This window comes from Varroa jacobsoni, unplaced genomic scaffold (assembly GCF_002532875.2).
Source record: "Varroa jacobsoni isolate VJ856 unplaced genomic scaffold, vjacob_1.0 scaffold_770, whole genome shotgun sequence".
In the NCBI taxonomy this organism is placed as follows: domain Eukaryota; kingdom Metazoa; phylum Arthropoda; class Arachnida; order Mesostigmata; family Varroidae; genus Varroa; species Varroa jacobsoni.
In genome coordinates, this window is record NW_019213672.1 from 108,350 (window position 1) to 132,934 (window position 24,585).

The following is a 24,585-nucleotide window of genomic DNA, read 5'->3' on the forward strand; positions in this document are numbered from 1 at the left end:
GTTTTTTAAACATTCTTCTAATATACATTTGGCACCTCTGACTACATATGCTTCCCATCACAAATACGGTGGTACGTTTGAAAATCTTTCGTCAGAAATGGCTACAATTTGTCGATCGATTAAATCAATGATAAGCATTTGATCATATGAAAATTCGTCTTTTAATTTTATTTTGTATTCTCTAAGAGAGGCGACGTTAAACGCTGAGTATCGTTCGTCTTTTTTTTCTACCCTTGAACTAGTTCTGGCCAGATCATGAACCATAGTTGATGGCCCACTGCACTTAGTTAGCACGATAGCACGGGTTATTTCGTCGTGTTCCACGTACAAGATATAGAACTGTTAGTAAAAACAAAATTTACAGTTCTTTGGATGTAGCCCATTTCGAGCCATCGTCTTCAAGCGTTAACCCTAGATGTCAGGGGTTTGCATAGCGAAAATCAACTTTGAATTGTCTTAACCTCCGAAATAAATACAAATTTGCTCAATTAATATGTTATTTTAATACCAATCATTATTAATTCCAACATTTTAAGTGATTATTAATTGAAACATTTAAAAATATTATTCAAATAAGCCTATTTTTTTTTGTTACCTGACGAAATTGCGTTGTGTAATGTGTGTAAATGTAAATAAAAACTATGTTGTACCCGTACTGGTGTAAGGTTACGGAAAGAAATACTTCTATAAATAAATCTTTAGGAGAAGTTCTTTAATCTAATAATCTTTTTTCTGTTTTAATAGGACCATTTTTACAAAAAACAATCTGATTTATTCAAATGTGAATATTTCGTTAGGCTAAATTGGTATCCTATATTTTTGCGTAGAGAATCTCAAATGTGTTAAAAAATTGTTGTGCACGAGACAAAAAATATGGAATTGGTTGTAAAGTTACTCCGGAAGTTAGCTGTGACAACGCTCTGGTGGGGTATGCTCACTCTTCTGTCTATCCTTTCCAGTAATTTAGCCTTGAATGTGTTTGGATAGTTTTACTACTATTTTACGCCGTGTACTTAAATTGTTAGTCATTACTTCAGACTGCTGGCTTTTACCAACAAAAGAAATGTGACTACTCTCTGATTCGAACCTAGATCGCGACGTGTTCCTAAGTTCAACAGGCAAACACGTCACCCGTTGCGTGATCACGGACATAAAGTACTTGTGGTGGTAGAACAAGTTGTTCGACTAAATAGACAATCGTGAGGGGATACTTTGACGAAAGTTGGGTGGCTTGCATTTACATTTATTATTGGTATTTATAGTATAAGACATAAAATCCCAAAATAAAAAATGAGTGCTTCCTGTTAATGTCTGCCAGGGGGTAATTACAAACCGATGAATCGCTCATTCCAGAAGCGGTTAACCAATTTACAGGCACTTTATATATATTTTGATGTTAGCAGTGTAAGTTAAAGTTTTTCGCAAAAGTACCTCGAAGTACAATTTGACAGTTTGAGATCAGTTTGATTAAATTAGCGTTAATTTATCTAACAGTAAATAAAAGTTTGTTTGTTATAGCTGCATGGAATCACTCGTAGTTGAATTTGAAGTAAGCATACGACAACTACTTGCTATAATAGCCCTGATCCTATTTATACCAAATAATAACAATGGAATTTTCGTCGGACTCCAACAGGTGAGTGAAGTCTTGCAAACAAACGCCCCTAGTATAAAGGAAATAAAAGAACCCATAAATGAATCAACTGGCCATTTAGCGGCTGCCTGTAATCAACCACATAAACACATCGTTTAGGTAGAAATCGTTCTAGAAGCTAGAAAATAGAACCGGTCTAAAAACCGTCAATTCGAATTCCTGCGCGATTTTCTCCGCGCAGATAACTCCCAAAGTTTCGCAATTCTGCCTCGCCACCTGTGCATTGAATGTATCTGCATATGTGTCCGAGCGTGTAAGTAGTCGAAGCGGCGCTGCTGGTGTGAATGACTGCGTGGGTGCCAATTGCCGTTGGATAGCGTTAGTGTATTTGATTTCTGTCAGCTGACTCCTGTCTGCTCAGTATCGGCACAATCTCGCTTAGTGCTTTTTTTCGTCCTATATAACGTTGAGCATGAATGAATCGAGCACGAAAGGGATATTGACACTGTATTGAAATAGCGCGACACTTTTGCTTCGCTATGTACAGCCACCTTTCGAGCAAGCTAGTCAGCAGACATTGTCCATTATATGAATGACAAGATCCACCCTATAGCCTTGTTTATGGATCCGACTTGCTTGCCACTTCACCCATAAGGTGAATAAATAGTACTGGGTGCTTGAGAGGAGCTCTGATTTGAGTTATTGAGTTCGCGGATTCTTCTTCGTCCTGCCTGTTGACGGCGAAACAAGTGTGACTAGTGTAGTTCCATTAGAGTTCAGAATGTTCACTCCATAAATACTTCTGTTTTAGTTGATTACCCATCACGAAACCAAGCTATGTATAATTGCATGGCAGATGGAAAAGCAGGAGTGCTACAGCTATAAAGCTGTATACATAGTGTACGTTCGTGAGTGCCATTCGAGGCAAAAAAAACTCGCCAGCTAATTTCGCACCGGTTGCATGGTCAGCCTAGTGTCGACAGGAGAGAAACATACAGTCTGACTTTCCTCCTCAAATATTTGTATATTTCGCTTAAAAATTGAATTAACAAACAAAAATTCTGCGTTCGCTTCTCAAAGTCAATACACTAGTTTCATTAGCAGATCAATGAAACACTGCTAGCTCTTGTTGACATTACAAGCTGATTTGAAATGCTATTACGTGTCTGTAGCGTGATTGATCGTATAATTTCTCTGCGCTTGTAATCTTTCACAGAGAGGAAAGCACTATTGGATTTTAGATAGAGGGGCGTGGGGTGTGTTTTGTGAGGCGCGGAGAAAATTGCCCAGAACCAGCGATGTATTAGATAGATCACATCGGTTATGACTGTGATCTGAACTGTAGCAGTGAAGATGTATTAGTGGAAAAGTGAATGTTTAAGTGCAAGGTACTCGTGAATGATCCATCTCGAGCTGCTGTTGTTGTGAAGGCGAGTTCGGAACCACTATGGAGGTATTGTGCAGTCCAACCGCTTACATTCTCATTAGTGGTGAACACTCACTATGGTGCAGCAGGATCGATGGCAGCCTAATGGCCCGACGAGGTAAGTTGTCAGCGTAACAACTGAGAAGCACATGCAAATGGGAAGAAAACTCGATTATCATTTATGGCCCTGTTGTTTATAAAGGGCAGGGTGGCATTAAATTTTGAACATGGAGTCTTGAGCAAATGAGGTAATGTATATACTCACAAGAGAGGTCTTTTCTAGACCTCAAATAGTAATAGGTACACTAGGAATCAATTTTCAGAAAAATTATAAAACCATTACTATTCGGCTGTTAGTTTGGTTGATGCTAACTTGGAAGTAGTTTGGTATGGCATAGTTCTAGCATTAAGTGTAAAACGAGCACACGACAAGTAATTAGCACATCTATTCGATCTGTCGGTGGTAGCTAACTTCGCTAACATGAAAGTACTTGGCTTCTTCAAAACAGGTTAATGGACTGTGGTTGATTATAATTGTGTTTATTTCCTTTTTATATGTATTCATATATTATTCTCAATGTTTCATGTTTAAGCATCATAACAATTTCTTACAGGCTGAGCTTTTGTTGTATTGAGTTGTCGAAAAAGTATTGAGTTTATATTTTTATATTGCCAAATGATAGAACTAAGCGAAATATTCGTCATTCTTTTGGATGGTCTTCTGCCATTTCTCTGGTAACATTGTAACTCCATCACCATGAAACATAATTTTAGCGTCCCCGAGGAGTTTCGCGGATATCAAAACACGTGCTAGTATGATTGTGCAAAATCTGAGCCCCACATTAGGTAGGTGCATTGAAATATACTTTTTGAAGTTTGCTCAATTTTTTTGTGGGTAGCTAAAAATGCATGTGGCCTGGCATTGCCATAGCGCCACGCAATGTTTTTTCTGTTCCACTATATTTTTTCAGTGAGTTGAGGTAATCTTGTTAGTTGTCGACAGTAGCAACTAATCGTCTTGCCAAGCGGCGGCAACTCATAATTCACGACTTCGTTCCAATTCCACCCTACCTGCACCATTATCTTTTTGACATCAGTCCGAGCTGTGCCATAGACTGTGTGGCACATTTTTTTGTCATTTTTATTTGCACATTATTGTTGCAAGTGATCTGCTTTTCATCTCCCGTGATCAGTTGCTTTAGAAACGGCTGTATTTTGTTGTGGTTCTGTAGTTTTGCAAGTGAAAACATGATCGAATTAACATCGAAATATTGAGCCTTTTCATAGCCAGCTTTCTCTAAGTAATCTAAGTAACTGTTTAATAGTAGATGTTTAGCTCAGGTTATTTTATTAACTCTGTCATCGGTCGACCATTATAAAGAGAATCTTTTACACTTAAATTTCCAGAACAAAAGCGACAGAACCGTCTTTAAGCCGTTTCTTCCGATAGCGCATCCTTACTATAAACAGCACAATCTTTTCATGGGTCTGAAAAAAATTTGTGTCTTTATTGCAATAAAATTCTTACGTATAGCGAGTTTTCATATATAGTTCATTCATCTTTAAGGCATTCGAACAATGTTAGCATATCTACTATTGTTAAATCAGAGCTTTCAAAACGCACGACTCTGATATGAACGGATAAATGGAAACTGTAAGTCATTAAGTTAGTTAGGAAAATGGACGATAGTTTTTCGACTATATTTAAATAATTATTCCTTGAAGCCGTTAGAAACAAGTCATAGCTGATCGTGGTGTGGTTGTTGATTACATCTATGACCGCTTTACTCCAACCAACATGTTCTAATGTAGCTTCCGAGTCAAGCGTAACCATAAAATCGACAAGTTGGGCTAAGAAAGGGACAATAATAATAATAATCTGGACATCGCATGATACGTAATGTTTGAGAAATTTAAGGTAATTTCAAACCTTTTTACTTTATTTTTTTTAATAATACGGGCATGGTATTCTAACAAAAAACCCTAGAATAAGTCAAGTGATCTTCCATAGCTATGTGATAGTAAGACATAAATAAGATACCTACGTTAGGCCCCATAGAAGGTAACACGTGATTTCTAAACAACGATCCGACACTGCTGTTCATTGGGACAAAATAAAAATTATAGTAATTATCATCAGCACAAGAATGGTAGTCACCATTCTAACACATCCCTTTCTTTGATGTTTCTTGTAAACAGTGTGTTCTCTAGCAGAGCTAACAGATCCCCAGTGTCTTGGCGTAATTTACGGCATCGTAGGAAAGTTTCAACCGACGTCTGGTAAGATCTTATTGCTAATTATTTTGGATTTGAAACAACAGCCTTTTAGTATTCATATGGCCTGTATGTTGATCGAACCGCTTATTGAATGGAAAATTTTCGACAGGTTGAGTTTTACGCCGACAAATATTAGGTAGGTACAATCGAAGAGGCCTTCAATTGCCCAATTGTACTGATAACCATATTGCAGAGTCGACTCCATATTTGGTTGTGATCCGAAATGCGTCCATTGTCGGAGTTTTACCAGATCAGACCGACGTGTTCAAAGTTAACCGAGTTGCACTTCTCCCACTTACGACAGAGGGACCAGCAGTGTCATTCGGCGATCTTGATGTGGGTAACTCAAACTATTATGCATTTAATCACAATTGCCACAAACGATATTAAAGGCTTTTTCATTTATTTAATATTTAAGCAAATCCAAGTAGAGATGTTTATGTTGGTGAATACTGGAAAACATTAATATGTTTACAGAGCCTTTGGTAAAGCTGAAATTTTGTTAATAAATCATAATAGAGTTGTTAGATTATGTGCAATAACATATTAAATAGATAGTGAGTAAAAAAAAAACAGGCTGGAACTAGAAAACACGACTACCTAAACGCTATTACGTCATTATGCTAAACTATTCTGCATCTGTTTTCTAGTTGTGTCGTAAGCATCATGTTGGAGCTTACGCAACAGAGCCAAGCCCTGAACGCAGCCTGGCGGGAACCTATGGGGCTACCACAGGGGGTCGCAGTGGTGCATCTGGAGGTATCCAGAAAACGTGGAGTTCCTTGAAAAGCGCAACCTCTACCTTACAGCACACTGCAGCTGGGGGAACAACTGGTAGTGCTCGCCGGCCTTATGGCGGCGCATCAGGTTCCGCAACCGCCAACAGCATTAAGGAAAAATATGAACAACGTCTTCTCGATGTAAGTTGGCCAACTATCAAATTTAACAAATTTTCAAGCGTTGTCAAATTTATATATATTTATTTTATTAGTATTATTATTAATAATATATTATTATATTATATACTTAATTTATAAAAATATGTGGTAACCATAAAGGCTAGTAAATTATTTTTCTCAAGCTATTTCATTGGACATTTTAGGTTATCTAGGCATGCTTATACAATCTATTTTTTTTTTCTAATCAGAATTGGATTTGGAGACCTCGTGAAAATTTATGCTCGACGGAGAGCGAGCATTTGTGTATCAATTAAGCGCATGAATCGATGAACACTATACACAAAATGTTAGTAGGTGAATGAAAATGTAGACAAAATTTTAAAAACATGACATAGCAGGAAGAAAATGTAAGGGATATACGCTTAAATCATGCTTCCTTTTTTATGTAGGAATTGGTCAAAATGTTTGACGGAACGGAGTCGTTCTACTTCTCGCCAAAAGGCGATCTTACCAATACGATGCAACGCAAGGAAAGTATTCGGCGAACAGAAGCCGAACGCTTGGCTAGTGGCAACAAAGAAGAGCGCGAAAAAAGACCCTGGGCCAACTATGATGATCGGTGCGAGCACGCTAGATACAATTAAGCGGATTTTCTTAGAGAAATAAACCCTTTATTTACTATTCACTAACGAATAACTACAGAACTACCAGACACTTTAAAAAGAAAAAGGGACAAGTCTAACTTCTTTCTTCCAAGTACAACTTAATTCAGATCTCGTGTATTGAAAAAACGCTGTTATGTGGCTTTATAACCATATTGCATACAGTTGTACAGGTTATGGTGAAATAAAGTTGTTTTACAGATTCTTTTGGAACCGTGCGATGATCTCGGAGCTGTTGAACCATTTGAAGCTTGAAGAGGTTTTACCATGGATCACACCCCTTATTCAAGGATTCGTTCAAATTGATCGTCTTGCTATTCAGGTTTGATAGCGTAGGATTATCATAGATATATCCTGAGGATTATATGACGATCTACTGGTGTCTTACATACGTTGAACATTAGCTTCAGCGATAAAAAGTCGGTTGACATTCAGGATACCTGGGTTGTTTATAGAACATAGGTGTGTATATATATGTGCCTCTGGATGTCAACCAATTTATATACACATATATATATATATATATATATCGACAACGGAGAGTTGTTGCTTTGGGACTTTTTGTGTATTACCTAAGTTTTACTCGTGAAATTTTGCTGATTTGTTAAATGCTTTTAAGAATGATGTATGTCTCGCTTAGATGTTGATGCAAATTTGAGCAAATCTACACTTTCTTGACGGTTCGTTCGTGAACCGTTAAGACTTCCTAGGAATAAGCGTAACTATTTGAATTAAAAAAAGTAAATGGATACTACTACAAACATGATGGAAAATCTGTCCATGTCCATCATTATTTGGGGATATTTGCGTGGTGATGATGAACTAGATGCAAGTGCGGTCAATTGACGCAGCAGCGTCAGCTGATTGCGACTGGGGCATTGTAATAACCACTGCAACGAAGTTAGTGCATAAGGGTAACCAGTTACTGGAACTGCACAAAGATAATTAGGGGATAACTGAGATGAAGGAACATAATGATTAAAGCAAAAAAATCAGTTTTGTGTAATTGTCAACTTACAACAGGGTGAGGAGGTTGATGCAAGCAAACCTTGCAAATGCTGTAATTGCTGCAAAGGCCTAGATTTGTCGCGGGATAATTCAAAAATGGGTTGAGCGTGAAGCAAGGGCTACAGTTACTTCCGATAATAATAGTAATAATAATAATATTCCTCAGGACGACAATTCTGCAGAGGTCTATCTCACTCAGGATAACGGAACGTGGGTTGAGTGTAACCCACCAGCACAGGTAACTTCGAAATTGTATAGAAATTAGGTTTTTTTTTTTTTAATTTACGCTGCGAACTAGCCGGTAGTGGTATTTTATAAAAACTGTGCTACGCATTAAAAATGGATTTGTTTAATGTAAATATTTGCTAAAGCATACCAACGTTGACATAGAAAGTTCATATTGAAGTCTTCTAGATGTAGAATTGCCTTGCTTTGACGACACACTGACATACGAGTTATTTCAGACTCGTCTCTTTAATATGTTTCTGATCTCACGACGAAGTCGACATCGTGCCGGGACTCGTTACAAACGTCGCGGTGTTGACGAGAAAGGAAAGTGCGCTAATTTTGTCGAAACTGAACAGGTCCGTAATCGCTTTTTTGGTGTTGAGCCGATATTTACTTTTGTGTATCTCCGTGTACACAAAAGCAAAACGTCAAATGACGCATTTTGTTTTAGATGTTCGAATTTGGCCGGCATGTAGTGTCGTTTGTGCTCGTTCGAGGTTCGGTCCCACTATTTTGGTCACAGCCAGGCGTCAAGTACCGTCCCCCTCCACAACTAGATAGAGGTGAGGAGGAAACCCAGATCGCTTTCCGGAAGCACTTTGAGCAACAGCTTGAATTGTATGGAAAACAGGTACGAATTCAGGGCAGTTTTTTTACAGAGAAAATAACACCAAATAGGTCAAATAAGCTGATATACAGACATTAGTTAATATTTGCCATGGAAAACTAATACACTTGTAGAGTAAAGCAGAAAACGAAAGTTCCAGTAACTGTAATTACTATTTAGGTTGGCAATATATTGGTCGGAAAAACCTCAGAAGCTTCTATATAATAAAAATCAGTATTTTGGCGATAATTAATTAAGGCGTCGGGAGTCTCAGAATCTAATGTGCATTGATAAAACATTCGCTACCTCACCACAGGTTATTGTGTCATTAGTGGAACAATCTGGTAAAGAAGGTGTTATTGCTCGCGCATACCTTGAACATATTCTTCGGTTTGATTCTCCAAAGCTTGCCTACGTCGCCTTCGATTTTCACGATTATTGCAGGTAGGTTCCGCTCCATTCCAGGTAGTTTACCCGCTTGACTCATGCTATGAGTCAAGTGGGTAAACAGTTTCATATTAGTGAGAATCTTTACGAAAATCACGGAAACATGAAATCTGAATAGAGCTGATGAGTTGGATAACCTGCAAAAAAACTTAGTAAGTGTCTGGAAATTAACATTAATAAATTCATTGATGTGTATTTCAAATTCGCTACACACAGACAATTCCAGTGGAATTAAATATTGAGGTTATAGCAGGTTAAAGATCCCAAAAATAAAAGCGTTCTAAATTGCCAATAAGTAAAAAAAGGTGCCAAAATGCAAAATGATTCTTCAAAAAAAATAGCTGTTAGAGCTCATCTGGACGAGCTAATTGACAGTTGACCTGCTCTTCAAAAAGGCCGTTAAGTTTGATATAAAAGATCCAGGTGTTTCGAAAATGAATTTGATTTTTATGCATCTTTGAGCTTTGAATCCTAACACTATTGAGAATTTTGCGGTTTGCCTTTTAATTTATATATATATATATATATATATATATATATAATAATAATTCATTTCTTGGAAGCCACGTGAAAACTGGCAATAACATAGATCATCGATTTCAGCATGAAGTTTATAATCTCGATGGAGTTCATGCGGCGTGAGCATATCAAATAATAGCTGATCTTCGCTCAAACTTCAAAAGCGCACTGTTTTTCTCTAAGATGAGTTTGTTTTTGTTCTAGAAAAAAAAAACTAGCTTTTTTCTGGTGCCAAGAATACCGAGCGTACGGATGCCCACTATTAGAAGCAGCCCGCCAAAGTTTGTCCGAATTTGAATGTAGTACGCATTCATTGAGTTAACCGCTTTGCGCCTGCATGGATGGGAAAATTCTTTTTTTGTCTTCTGTGTTCCCCAAATGGTGCAAAATGTATGGTAGTGATGAAGCCACTGTGCCATAGAATGGCTTTGCACGACTCCAGTGATTTATATTGTTGCACCTAAAGTGACACTCTGATTGATAAAAAATTTTAAAAAAAAAAGCTGTATTTCATATATTGGATAGACAGCTAGAACTATCGAAAAAGAATACGAGACAATTATTGTTCTTTCTTTTTTACGTTATAGGGGCATGCACTTCGAGAACGTAGCGATACTGACCAACAAACTGAAGGTTAGTTAATAAAAAAAAAAAAACAACTTACAACACGCTGCTTTTAGCTATTAAGAAAAATAAAACATGTTTGAGTAATACATTTTTTCCACTTAACATTTCTGTACATTACTTAAGTAAAGCTGTATAACAAGTAGGCGAAGAAAAAAATATTTTTCACTATAGTAATTACACGATAATTTTAATTGCTTTATTTATTGTATAAAGTTTTCTTGTTGCGAACGTTGAAATATAAATCGAGTCTTCAAAATCTGTGCTTTATTACAAGATTGCTCTCTTATGATTGGATTCCTGTTGTTACGTCAGGAGGATCCTGGTCTAAAGGACGCATGGTCATATCTGTGGCTGGATGGAGGGGCTAATGCTGTTTGCGAACAGGCGGCTGTGTTCCGCGTGAACTGCATCGATTGTCTAGATAGGACGAATGTTGTTCAAACAGCGATAGCGCGAGATGTTATGGAAACACAGTTTTTACGGTACGTAGGGTCATCTCCGACTTTTGATTTCTCTCTTCATTTTAAGAGCTTATTTCAACTTGATTCAAGTATACTTAAAGGAAAAATCCTAGTATGTACAGTGTTTCTATGTCAAGTGCCTGAATCATGCCGGTATATGAGACTGACAGCAGCACCGCTTGTGTGCATCCATCTATCTCCATAGATGAACACTTTCTATACCTGGCATCTTGACTGTTTATACTAGAAGGTCTGCGAACCTAAGTAGAGTTATGGGGATATAATTAGACGGGCTTCTTTTAAGCGACGTACAAATCAGTAAATCTTACACGTTACTGCAGATTGGGCTTGCTTTCACCGGAGGCGAGCCTTCCGCTAGCAGTTCGTCGCGCATTCCAGGCCGCATGGGCTAATAATGGAGACACGATCTCCCGGTAAGCATTCGTTCATTGGTCATTGGCTCACACAGAACAGTCTTCAACACTTTGCGAATTATGACGATTGATGATATATCACAGCACTAGCTGCCTTTTTTTTACCATAACCACTGACACCCCCGAAAGTTCCCCGTCAGTCGTGTTTACCGAAGCCCTAAATTATCTTGTGGCTTGCATTGACGTATCATTTAAAATTGCAGGCAGTATGCGGGGACGGTGGCTTTGAAAGGTGATTACACCCGAACAGGCGCGCGAAAGCTTTCGGGGCTCATGAAGGATGGATACAACTCGGCTAATAGGTATAGGGTGACAGTGCCTGCGTTCTACAATACAGTGCAATATCTAGCCGATACCTCCAGCAATAGATGATTTTATTCATACGTTTCGAATATATCAGAGTTGACATGATCGGTTTCTTGATAGCTACTCTACAGCAAAGTGGCTTATATTGAAATATCTGCTTCAAGCAAAATTGTTTAAGTATCGTTCGGTCTGTATTACAAAGAGTAACGCTTTAAAATAGAATTATTTTCACCTTTTAAGCCGTATTTTGTGCATCTATTTGTTGACGTGAACATTGTGTTGGCGGTATACGTTTTCATCCTAAAAAATATTGCTCGTCCGAAAATAAAATGATTCGGGCATAGGAATTGACGCGGCTGTCTTGCTTTCGCAGATACTATTTGAATCGTTTTCGGGACGCCTACCGTCAATCGGTAATCGATTTAATGCTAGGCAACCCCGTAGATCAAGAGGACATGGCTGTATCGCCCGAACAGCAACCGTCAGTGGGTTCAGCTGGGCAGATAGGATCCGTGAAACATGCTGTCGTCGAAGTAAGTTTAAACTTTAAACTGACGTTGAAATGGCTCCGTTTGCTTATAGTCCACAGAGGCATCACCTGGAAAGCTACAGACGTGCCCATACTGATAGGTATCTATGCAACATTACAATGTAATTATTTAGCCTTTGGCTAGTTTTTATAGGCTATTCCTCAAGAGTGGTCGCTTAGTACAGGTGTATAGCGATAACGAAAAGTTCAGTGTTCGTGTGTGTTGCTTGAGCATCATATACTGTTCCAATTGCAGAAAGCAAACGCTTCCACCTCTGACCAACCAATATTTTCAGGTGGAGTCGTTATTGGAGGGATGCCAACATGAGCACGTCAAGCAGCTCATTGAAGATTGTAAGAAAATGCTCGTCCCCGAAGATGAGGTGCGCACAGAGAGAGCTTTACAGTTTTCTTGGAAAGCAAAACTAGGTTTGACAATATAGAGCTTGGAAGGGATTGCTACTACCATGTAGGTATTGATGCATAATGTTTTTATAGCATAAGAAATTTTTTAACACACTGCTTCGCAAGGGTCAAAGACTCTCATTTCTCATACTGCTGGAAGTCTTTGCCTGTAAGAAGCATCCAGATAAGTTGTGTACGGTGTTTTAAGAATGCTATTTTCTGCTTGAAATTGGTAGTGTGACCGTAATGTACACGAATGATATTAATCTGCGTACGTCTTCTAATTTCAGGTTTGTTTAGGCGGCTGGGCTCTAATCGACGCAGACCCAACAACTGGTGACGCGCAAGCAACTGACATGGACTCGATACTTTTGCTTACAAATGAAGCGTACTTTGTAGCTGAATATGACGACCTTACGGATCGAATTACCAGGTAAATTTAACTGGCTAAAATTACTTCCGGTTGCCTAGGGATCGTAATGCGTTTAACTGGACGTGGCTTGTGACGGGTCGCGCATGCATAGCGTGTCTGTGTTTTCTGAATACGTCATTTATGCGATAGACAACTAATTGTGCCCCTAAGGCGAAGCCTTGTATTCAACGAATGTTGCTGAAGTTCGTAATTTATAATTTTAGAAATTCAGCTTCATCGCAGAATGTCGACTAACGTTGGTCATCGAGAAGCCCCAATTATGCATTGTATATGTGTTTGTTGTGATGTTTGTACACGCACACACGCGCATTGACGTTGTAGAGCTGTCGGTTTGTTTGTGGCAGATTCCAGCGGGTACTCTTGGAAGACTTGGAGAAGATGGAAATGGGCCCTGAACCATCACTATTTAAGAGTCGTCGTCATTGCCTGCGGTTGCATTACCTCGTCAGTGGACAAGGGGGATACTTCCATATGTTCAGGTAACATAGCCACAAACATCCTAAAGCCTATTCCGGTAGAAACTAACTGCGCTATCAGAAAGCTATATCAGATCTGGTTGTAACTGTGAACTAAATAATTTTGCTGACCTTTTTGAGAAATAACATTTAATCTCGACTTGCCATTTGTTTGTGCGGAGAAATAGCAGGTTAGGCATTATCTTCTTTGTTCTCTTAGATTCTTTATTTCATTTTTCATTTCGAAATCAAATTCGATTTTTTTTATCACTTTACGATAACGTAAAATTGTTATCGTTAACGTAAAAAAAAATATCGAAAAATACCTATTGAACTTTTGTTTTGAATCAGGAATTCCTTTTCTGGCGTTATTAAACTCTTATCTACACATAAAGCTTGACTCAAATAATTAAAAAAAAAAACTTCTTGTTTGATTTCTGTTTTTTTTCTCTAATTTCAGCGGTCTCTGTCGCAATATCTATTTCATTAGTATTTTCCACGTTTGTAACCTATAGCCTTGCACTATCAATTGCTTTAAACTGCAGGTGTGCCTCGACACGTTTATTTAACAACGTAGCGGTCCCAATAGCATCAGAAGAGGAAGCAATCGAGTCGTTGCGGGCTATTTGTGAAAGCCTCAAGGTGATCCTTTTAGATATTGACTCATAAGACTTCTAATATATTCTACAATAATAATAGTGCAAAATTAATAAACTTAATTCAGTTATATTTATATATAATAGTAAGCTGTATACTGTTACGTGAACTCTTGCCATGCATGCATCTATAGAACTGTTATCTTACCATTAAAGAAATGATATCTGCTTGTTACTCGATTTTGCCCCTATATAATTAAAAGTCGCAAACTTTTAAAAAAATAGATTTAAAAAAATCTATCTTTAGCAACATAATGAAACAAGTAAATAAAACTTTACAGCTTTGAACAAGTTTCTTAAATTCTATTTTAACTATCACTATCTTTACCGTATCGAGTCATTAGCGACGGCTTATTGTGCGATATTATCGTGCAAACTTGAATCAGTTTTCTTAATTCCATCCTTATATGGAACTTTCTAGGCTTAAATATTGGATATGAAGTATTGTGGGTTATAGGGATTATTGATTCTGCACATTAAATTTTCTTAGGTGGCACTTTCGGTAAAAAGTCTCAACGTTCCACTCTTCGAAGGCAAGTTGGAGCGGCGGCGCAGCAAGATGGCTGCTCTGTTGTTCCAGCATGCGGCAGCAGGAACTGGAACTTCGACGGCAGCAGGTGGCGTTGTTGGTGCCGGCAGAATTCCTCCCCAACTCGATGTGCCTCCATTACCCCCGGCTGGATCGCTACCGAGAAATATTTCAGAGGGGCAACTGATGAACTTTGTTGGACAGGTACGAACGAAAAGGGTCAATTGAAAATAGGGTGTGTTAATAAATGCCGTTAAGTATAATATAAATAAAACATAAAAAAGCAGATTTAATATGTTTACAAATCGTACTAAATGCTTACGCCCAGTAATGTAGTCGGCGGTTTCATTATATAGACATAATTGATTATAAGAGCTTAGGAATATTCGTAAAAACCAAATGACGGTGATGCCGTGGTGTACTTAGTAGAAATGTATATTTTACCAGTATCCATCGTCTTTTGTCCTGCGCTACGGTTTAAATATTTTTAGGTAGGCTCGCGTGCGCTAAACTCTGTTTCATCGCAACTTTCGCGCCTGAACCCGATGAAACGCTCTGGCCAGGGGTCGGGAGGATCTTCGGGTTCTGTAGCTTCGTCACTTGGAGGTGGTAGTAGCTCGTACGGTGACGGATATGAAGGGGACATCAACGGAGGACGCAATTGCCGTGACAGTGTCGGAAGCTCATCAAGGCAGTGGGGTGGATGTGCGTTCGGTGGATCCTCACAGGTAATAAATAGATGCTTAGGTTGAACTTCACCTTCGAGCTAACAGTGATTGAAAAATACGGGCGAAAGGCTTCCAAACAACAATTAAAAGCTATAACACAAAAATGGGGAGAGTAGTCGGTCTAGTTAAGCACAGTTATGGTGTTCATACGTTAAACTACAGCAGGTTTTTCATGTACTCGAAGGCCTAGGGGTGTATAGCGCATGTTCTATGGCTTTTCATTTTTTTTACAACTCACCCTAATAATAAACTCCTATCCTTGTAAACCAACACTTCAGAAGAATGTTTAAGTAAGAGTGAGCGCTTACATCTGTATGTATGTCGAAACATATTATTCGCATGTTGTGTATAATGTGTGCTACAGGCAATTTTGATGACGGTCGCTGAGCAGGCGGGTGAAGATCGAGTTAGTCCCGAACCTCCGGCGCAACCTCAGACACCACAGGGTTCCGCGAAAACTCTAGGAGCTGCCCCAAATTCAGAGGTCAATAGGGTTGCTATGCGTTTCGATTGTAGATTAGTTAGAAATATTTCCCACAGTTGTATTCTAATAATTATCACTTAAGTTGCAATTACGTTAGTTTCGTAAAGCGGTATATCCGGTTGAATAAGAACGACTTGAGCTGAACTATATTGAAAAAAAGTAGTATTTGCCGGCACTCGAGACGACGTCATTGTATATCCTTTTTCAGGAGATTGTGTCCTTGGAAAGATGCGGATTTATGTTGGCGTGTAATGCAGGCGGAGATCTGGATCGAGCAGTCTCATCGGCCGAGATGTTTTCCCGCCGAGAAAGGGAACGACCCAAACCGCCTAACTATATTTCAATCGACAGGCACGTTTGAATTTGTAACAGTTATTATAGCTAAATTTCTGTGTTATCGTATTCTGATATTCTTTCGTTATTATTGATAAGAACTATATTGATAAAATAGTAGAAAACAATGAACACATGCGTTACTCTTGCGTCGAATTTGCTTAGAAGGTGGTTCTCCTGACAGTTACAAACTAAATGTTGCTCGTCTATATCAGCATAATCCTAGTAGCAGGCACGATGAAAAGAAGAATGTTATTGATAAAAAATAAAATTTTGATTTTGTGTGAAGGAATTGAGTTACCGAGCATGAATTTCTGCTCACCAAAAAGACCATCAATATGTACAGTGACTTTTGTATAAGAAAGCACATTGGCAAGAGAGAATTAAACCTCGAAGGGTGCAATGAGCAAAAAGCCGCCAAGTTGGACTAGGATGACACAAGCCTCAATCACTTGGGTTTTCGTTTCTCGGAATGAAAAAAAAAACTTCTAGGATTCTTATTTTCCAGAAATTGTATAATTTAGGCCAATAGAAGTTGGCGTTCACGATGATCATAAAACGACATTCAGCGACTCGTTTTGGCAACGTACGTTAAAACCTACTATAAATGTTCTTCAGTTTTTTAGAATACTAAAATTTCACTGTTCAAAACAAGATTTTAGTTTTACCCTTTCGGCACGATATTTAGTATTTAAAAAAAAAAAAAAAAAAAAAGTGGTGCAGCTTTAAGGATAACAGTGAATTTTTTCAATTTATAGGACACTAAGCTCCGATTATTCTGAGTGCTCGGACCTGTTGGGAGCGCCCTTTGAAGAACTAAATCAGATGACTGGTAGGTCATGCAACTCTTCATGACATACGAGTGTGTTACATTTGATTTGTCTAATGGTAAAGGTAGGTAGAGCTTAATAAAATGTAATTATTGGCTCACTACTTACGAAGTCAAGTGTCAGATAGTTTGACGTAGAAGTCTCCAACGAGAAAGTTGTAAAACATGCAAATGTATAAACACTGTGAGTCGTTTATTATTTCATTTGTGGAGCTGAAATAAACAAGATGTATTTTTTGTATACTTTCATATACGCGCTTCGTTCGCGTTACCGTTTCGCTCATTGTGACTACACTGACAGATCTTTAAAGTTTATACTTTAAACCCTAAATGATTTCCATATTTGGCAGGTATATATTTAACAGCCCTTATTTTGGGTTCAAGTTCACAACATTTTGAAATCGTTGAAATTTGAACATTTGAATAAAAATTTAGTAAAAAGCGTAGCCAAAACAGAAGAAGAAGTAGTAAGATACAAGATATAATAAGATAAGAAAAACAACAAAAGTGTCGCTAATTTGTTGGTTATTTTTTTTATAGGTTACCTATCCAAATTCTGTAGTAATACTTTTTCTATGACTAAGATAGTTATGCTTAAAATGTTTAACTTGATGTAATAAAGCGATGTCTTGCGTATTTGCTTAGATGACGGCCTTCTGGAAAGCTGCGGAATTTTGGCGTCGAGCTTTAAAGACGAAATTCATGACTCGGAAAGCCAGGTTCTCAGAAGAAAATTGTCACAGGTAAGAGGCGCAAAAATATATCTATTTTTTTTAAAGCAGGGTTCTTCTTAAATGGCAACTCCTGCGCTGTTTATGAAATTTTAATTGTACTAGCTTATTATTTGTTTGTAGGCAATGCTCTAGATCTGAACAAAGTACGGCACACAACAGATCAAGTTATTCCGTACCAAAAAAATACCAAGACATACCAAATTATCAAAGAGCCTAAACAGCCTGCTTTATAAAGAGATATAACACTTCGTTTGAGTTTTGTTAATTTCGATAAAAATGCCTACTTATTCAATAGAATGCTTACGAGTTAAAACTCCGGGATATATGTCAAACAAAGTGTCGCTGAATATCTGTATAACTGGTACAGCCTTGAGTGTACAATAAAAAACGGTAGTAAACAACACTAACACATAGAGTGTATCCTTATGGTATTAATGTATTATATGCCTGAAATAAGCATATATTCTGTATATGCTCTACAATTATCCTACAACATTGGTTGATTCATCTGAACGTTATGTTTATAATAGGCCTCCTCGGGTGGCAGTTCGGGGGGTAATGTAGCCGGCTGCGCGAGCTCGAGTCGATCGACACTCTTCCACACGGGTGTCCTATCCCAATCAGCATTAATTCATCAGTCCACGGCGACAGACGCGTCTAACGTAATTGATGACTTTGTTCTTGACGCGATGCGTAAAACGTCGTTGCAGCAACTTAAGAAAAGGTTTGCACATCCGTTGAAGTCATATTCATCTAAGAGAGACCTTCGTGTGCGTAACTGAAACCTCCAAAGGCCGCATAGTTCACCTAGAAAATAGAAAATTGCTAGCTGAATGTTTTAAAAAAAAAACAGAAATAAGCATAATCTTAGATCCAATCGTAAACTACCAGGAAATATGTAGATCACCTATCCTTACACAATATGTCTATTATTGATGTATAATAAAATATACTGCCCATTCATTCTCGCATTTTATAAATATTTTTACTTAAAAATATTTTCTTTTCGGAGGTAACAGTTACTAGGTAACTAGTGCACTCTCGTCAGGGAGAAAGAATACATTATAAATGGTGATAGTATCTAGAACGATTGTCTTAAAATAGAATCTATAATTACCATTTGCAACTTCCCTGTGTTGGATTTTATTAGCTGGCAGTGTAACATTTTGCGTAGCTTATAGGGCTGTTTAGGGAAGACCAGCCAACCTTAGAAGGAGTGGTATACGTGTGACAGAAGATCAGTCTGATCTTACTGTCTTGTATAGGTCCGTGTAGATCTGATCTTGACAGTAGATCTTCTTCGGATAACCTGACAATGATTTATGTAACTTGCGGTTGACGATAAAGGCATCGAATGAGCCTTAATGCGTCGAAAGAAGCGCTCTGCGCAGCACCCACGATTCACGTTGACCCTGCAATTTCCGGAAGCTGTGCTGGCGAAACAAAGACTGGATACACCTCACAATCACTTTCCGGTGAGTAATTACTTCCAAACGTGGCTACTTTACCAATATACTTACTAAATGATGTGAAAAAAAAAACGTAGAAATTTTGTATTGTAAACGAATAAAAAAATAAAATAAAAATAAACAGGCTTTAACCAGTATGAAATTGCTTTTCTCCAGTTCATGAACAACAATTATTATGACAAGGATATTGAAACAGATATCTACTTCAATATCGTATTGGTCCATATCCTAGCGATGATGTCAAGCTCTTTTTGCATTGTCATTATACTAATAATAATGTAAAAGCAGCAGCGTGCACAAGGTTGGTTTTAAGTACCTCTGTCAAATTGAGGCGAATGTTAAAAATTTAATTAGTAATTTGTTAAAAGTGCTAGATAAAATACAATTGAAAGTAGAAAGTACAGGTCTATAGAGCAGCAGGCTTTACCTAATGTTGCTTTTTATAAATCTGTTCTTTTGTTCAATCAGAGAAAGCTATGGGTGGAGTTCGTAGCGGGGGTATATCAAAATCGACGGATACCCTTGACGAAAGCGGGACACGCGACCTTAAAGGAGATGATGTTTCGGGACGCTGTGTATTTTTTGGAGCAAGGGGGCCGGCTCTGCATCTGACACAACATCAGCAGCAGCAGCAGCAGCAACAACATTCAACTAACTTGTCTGTTTCACAGCTTTCAGTTATCCAACAACAATCACAGGCAGTGGATTCTGAAGGTAGGTCATAAAGACACACACGTTTTTTGTTAAAATTGATTGCATAGAAATTCCAGAGCACATTTTGCTTGAGAACTTTGTTATTGCTATATTATTATGTTCTTGTTTATTCAGCATATAAGCCGTAAAAACGAGTGCCTTGGAAAAAGTATCAAACATTAAGTACTGTGAAAACATTACTACACATCGCCTTCGACGGTAGCTACGGGTTTTCGAATGGCAGAGCGGTTTTAAGAATTTTATATTGATCCCAAGTCTGAAGCAATACTTAGCGTCGGTACCAAACGTATAATTCGAAATAGGTTTGCATTAATAACAAATTACTAAATGTGAGATGGTGAAACAGTAGGAATAAAAATTTTAAGTTTTATCTTTTGCACTGAGAACGAACAATACAGCCTAAGAAATACAACTGGTAAGCTTCTTGCGTCATTCACGGAAATTACGTTTATTCTAAATTGAATTTTACTCATATGGGTAGGTCGCATGAAGACATCACATTCAGAGAGCGCGCTAACTTCACCAGGGGCACTAACAGGAGGCGGTGCTTCGCCGCTCAAATCTCCTTCAACCCCAATACATATAATCAAAAAGGACTTGGTTCTGTCTCCATTGTCCAAAATCGCAAAAGTAAGTAGCAGGTGTTATTTTATTATGAATAACAATGTGGGATTAGGTGTCGGTCCTTATTGTCTGTCGTGATAATAAACAGAACCATACAATATAGGCCTATCTTTGTCGATAAACACTATATTTTACTGTGTTATGCTAAACATCCGTTTAGGTACTCCACCGTTGTCCTCTTTGCCTTGTTAAATTCAGGCCCATTGCAATTAAACAACCTTTGGGCTATCGGTGTCTTCCTACTTTTTGTTGTCGCAAACTGAAACAGACTTTAATCCTTAAAATTTTTTGTAAATATTGGGCAAGAATGTTTCTCAGAAATGTTTTATCGTTTTTTTGAAATCAACGACATACAATAGCATAGCCGTTGTTGCACGAGGTTACCCAGCCCGACTGAGTATTCAATAGTTGTACTATGCATGCTGTGTTAGTCCTTGTGCATTGGTTTTCTGCATATGACGGAAGCTATGACACCCTCTAGGACCCCGCACGCCACGTTAGCGATACCGGTCGCTCGTTAGAGGAATCTGCCTTTAAACCCTTCTTGTGGATAGGGAATAAGATAGTCTCTCCGAAGGTGTCTGATCGCCTTTATCGAGCGATCTTTGAAAAACTTATGAGAACGGGATGCACACTGACAGCCCAGACTTCTTCACTACGATAGACGGCGATCCATCCTGCATCACTCTCGCTTTCAACGTTAATTTTTTTAGGTGTTGCCAGACGTTTAGTAATCGTGTACAGCATTCGGAAGTGGTTTTTTTAGGGTGGCACATGGACTGATCGGATTTTGTTGCAGGCATCTGTTCGACTGTTGCATACGGCTCCATCAAGTGTTCGCTGGGATTTCATCCATTCTTTATAGTCTGCCGTGAAGACTTCGTTGGCTTGGCGTATTGCGCTTCTTCACTATGAATTTCTTATGAACGTTATTGTATACGCTTTTAAAGTTGAGCTTACGCTGTGTAGCGTATGCTCCAAGAGCACATTGTCTTGGCAATTTCCTTTTGTAGAAAGAGAGCGGGATCTTTATTTTTAATCTCTGTAACAGTTTGAAACTACTTTTTGACCTGCCCAGATATTACAAGCATGTAAATGGTATTCACCAGCTTGAATCTCTTTAGCAGACCCTGCAGATATGCTACCAGTAAATTAGGCATGTCGCTTGATGTCGCACAGTTCTTGAAGAAGAAAACCTATCTTTTCATCGTGGTGACATTTTTCTTGTCGCAATATAGGGTCTAAGTTAGATATTTGTTTTCAGTAGTCATTAACGATCCAGTGATTTGATCTTTGGGAGCGTCTTATTTCTTTTTTTATTTCTGAAATGCAGTCCTCGTTACGGAACACGGAAACAGAGTACGGGAACAGTTGTTTGGTGGTAGCGAGCCACTTCTGTTAATAATTGTGCAAGGCCTTGTGCAGCATAGATTTCTAGTAGAATGTTCTCTTTAGGCGTTTCCTTAGCTGTTCCAGGTCTTTGGAAAGTTTTCCGGTCTATTTGCGATTGACTGAGATAGCCCGCTATTGCGTTATCGTGCTGTTGAGTCCTTGCAGGTCCTCGGTTAATTTTCTCATGTGATTTGACAGTTTGAGGGCTGACCTGGTCGATGAGAGATAAACCGATATTAACCGAGTACTTATATAGGAAAAAGTAGTATCGCAGGGAAGCATGTCAGGTGAAAGAGCGATCGCTTCGCCACATGGAATGCCTTTCCTTATTCAAATAAGCACACCTTTACCGCGTGATTAGCTTCTTTTAATTGTCTAGTTCAGCTAATTATACTGATGACTATGTTTATTATAAACTGACTATTAAAGATTTTCGTTTGTCATGGGAATTGAAGTGTATGATGTGCTTCACTAAAGCTGGTATTTTCTGGTGCCTTTTTTGCGGGTTAGACATTATTTTATGTCGCTAATAATAGCTCTCATAGTCAGACTATAGATAGTGAGTCGACTAATTTCTAAGATAACACAGGCCAGACTAGAACTTCGTGTAAAAGCACTTATTTCAATTTCTTTTTTATTGTTAATCTGTTAGCTCTTGACTTTATACTACAATCATTGTTTTTCTTCTTGCGACCTGTTCTAGGGCGTTCAGTCATTCGGCCAAAGTGTTCTCCTGGCTAAGAGTCCCTCGCGATCATCAGCAGCCGCTGGTAGCGGAATCGAGATGACAATGGAGGAAGCAGCGGCGCTAGCACAACGCAAAGCCAATTGCAAAACCCTTATTATCGAAGTATGATCCAATAGCAACTGGCATATAGTATATAAAATTCAACATAGGCGCCAACAATATTCAGTTGGGCAACAATCTGGACATTTCGCGACTTGGATAATACAGAGCCAGAATCGCCTATTTGTTTACCAGTAGAGAATCAGCCGCCCTATCTTCTGTTATTAAAGAAATCTGTTGGAGATAAATAGCCGAGATGCTATTATAGATAGTGAGTACGTAATGTCTATATATTCAAGGAACAATCGGTAATAACACACGGAACACGCTTTCCGGGCTTAATATATATATAGTACTTGAGTGTTTCGACACACGGCTATGAATATCCATATTAAATTCTGGTGAAATCAGCCTCTGTACAACAGCGTATTCAAGGGTTCAAGTTCAGATATTCAACGGAGTGCGTATACTATAAGCTATATACGCACTCGCTGGATAATCACTCATTATATTTAATTAGACTTTACTTTGTAGTATTTGACCAATGTCTAGCTCAAATTTGTTTGTCGTCGCGCAAGTATTTATCTAGGTGGTCAGTAGTTGTGGATATCTAGTAAATCCAGCCGGATGGTTATAGGTGTAGCGGAGGCAGGACCAATTGGGTGATTCTGTCTTAAGTGTGTCTTTCGATCAAATCGCGTGAGCGTGAAGCGATAAGGTGAAATCTGCTGGATAATGCAATGATGATATGCGTTTCTAATGAATTCCCCTTGATTTGATTCTGAGGTTGTACTTATTAGATCGTAGATGGATAGAGAGCAATACGGGAGTCGGGAGTTCGCACTGATGAAGAAAACATTTCAAGTATTGATTGGCTAGCAATACTTACAGCTATCCAGTTTATTTTTCATCTACGAAACATTGATTTCATCAGACTGTTAAATTGAGAATCATCTTGTAGGACATACTGCCCCCAACCGTGCCGTATGTCTAGTGTTCTTCCAGACGGCTGGAAAAATTGTGTGTTCGTTTTCTACGCCCACAACTACTTTCTGTGAGCTACTTCACAGAAGGTAGTTGTGGGCGCTCTGATCAGTTCTACTTTCTGAAAATTGAGACAGATTTTCCATTGATGGTTATTAAATGCATTCCATTCATATATATTCACTTATGTCAATTACGAGTATGAGGTGCAAAGTGAGAAAGCACATGTACAAGTTTTTCCTTGCTTTATTTGTGTTAATTAGAAACTAGTTACAAAATTTAACAGGTAACTTATGTGTCAGTTAAGTGATAACAAGTAAAATTCTTTTCTCATCATCCGCACGATGGATTCTCGGTCGGTTCAATCGGAGCGTCGCTTGAGCGAATCAAGGACTCCTAAGCAACAATAATGGCTCCTTGCTCTAGGCTTTTGTTAACTGCCGGCTAGCAGGTGTATCGCGGAGCATTTTGCTATCTATTTCAAAATTAAAGCTTTTGCTTGAGTCATTTTATTAGGACACATAGCCGAGTGACGACACTTTGGGAAATTAGTGGGGAACAAAACGTTTTCCTCGTTTCTCCGTCGCCGCTTGTTAAATTTTTTTCTGTAACATTCATTGTTCAGTGTAGAAATGACGTACAATTGTCTTAATATGCGTGAAAACAATTACGTTGTCGTAAGCAAGACGTCGTTATCGTTATGTTATTAAATAATCAGCGGTCGTCTTTCGATCGCGCAGCGAGCCATATGCCCGCTGAATGGAGGTTTCAGTAGCGTATTGGTATTAATATATGCGGGTAAAGTATTAGTTTACCCGACAAATGATTGTTTTGTTGTTGTTTGCTGAAGAAGACAGCTTTATGTCGAAACAATCAACAAATAGTAATACTATGTTTAATAATTGCAATGAACTCATATCTATGAAACGTACATTCACAAGAGTACATTCAATTTAAAGGAAGCACCATTTATTTTTCCGTCTGTGATCTTGCTTTGTTGCTAGT

At 38.3% G+C, this 24,585-nt stretch overlaps 1 protein-coding gene across 1 annotated transcript; it reads left to right on the forward strand.

The window, feature by feature from the left end:
• Positions 1 to 1,902: 1,902 nt before the first annotated feature.
• On the forward strand, positions 1,903 to 24,406 carry LOC111263489 (phosphatidylinositide 4-phosphatase SAC2). Its single transcript, XM_086969662.1, has 30 exons — positions 1,903 to 3,138; positions 5,220 to 5,300; positions 5,491 to 5,633; positions 5,948 to 6,217; positions 6,646 to 6,815; positions 7,060 to 7,180; positions 8,033 to 8,104; positions 8,331 to 8,450; positions 8,546 to 8,725; positions 9,018 to 9,145; positions 10,255 to 10,300; positions 10,607 to 10,776; positions 11,097 to 11,189; positions 11,393 to 11,491; positions 11,869 to 12,028; positions 12,321 to 12,407; positions 12,720 to 12,862; positions 13,207 to 13,341; positions 13,863 to 13,959; positions 14,464 to 14,706; positions 14,994 to 15,230; positions 15,595 to 15,714; positions 15,923 to 16,065; positions 16,806 to 16,879; positions 17,522 to 17,619; positions 18,141 to 18,334; positions 18,958 to 19,085; positions 19,548 to 19,793; positions 20,275 to 20,423; positions 22,513 to 24,406. Exons 1-30 carry the CDS (start codon positions 3,042 to 3,044, stop codon positions 22,663 to 22,665), a joined length of 4,197 nt encoding a protein of 1,398 aa, XP_086825788.1. The 5' UTR covers positions 1,903 to 3,041; the 3' UTR covers positions 22,666 to 24,406.
• The last annotated feature ends 179 nt before the right edge of the window (positions 24,407 to 24,585 follow it).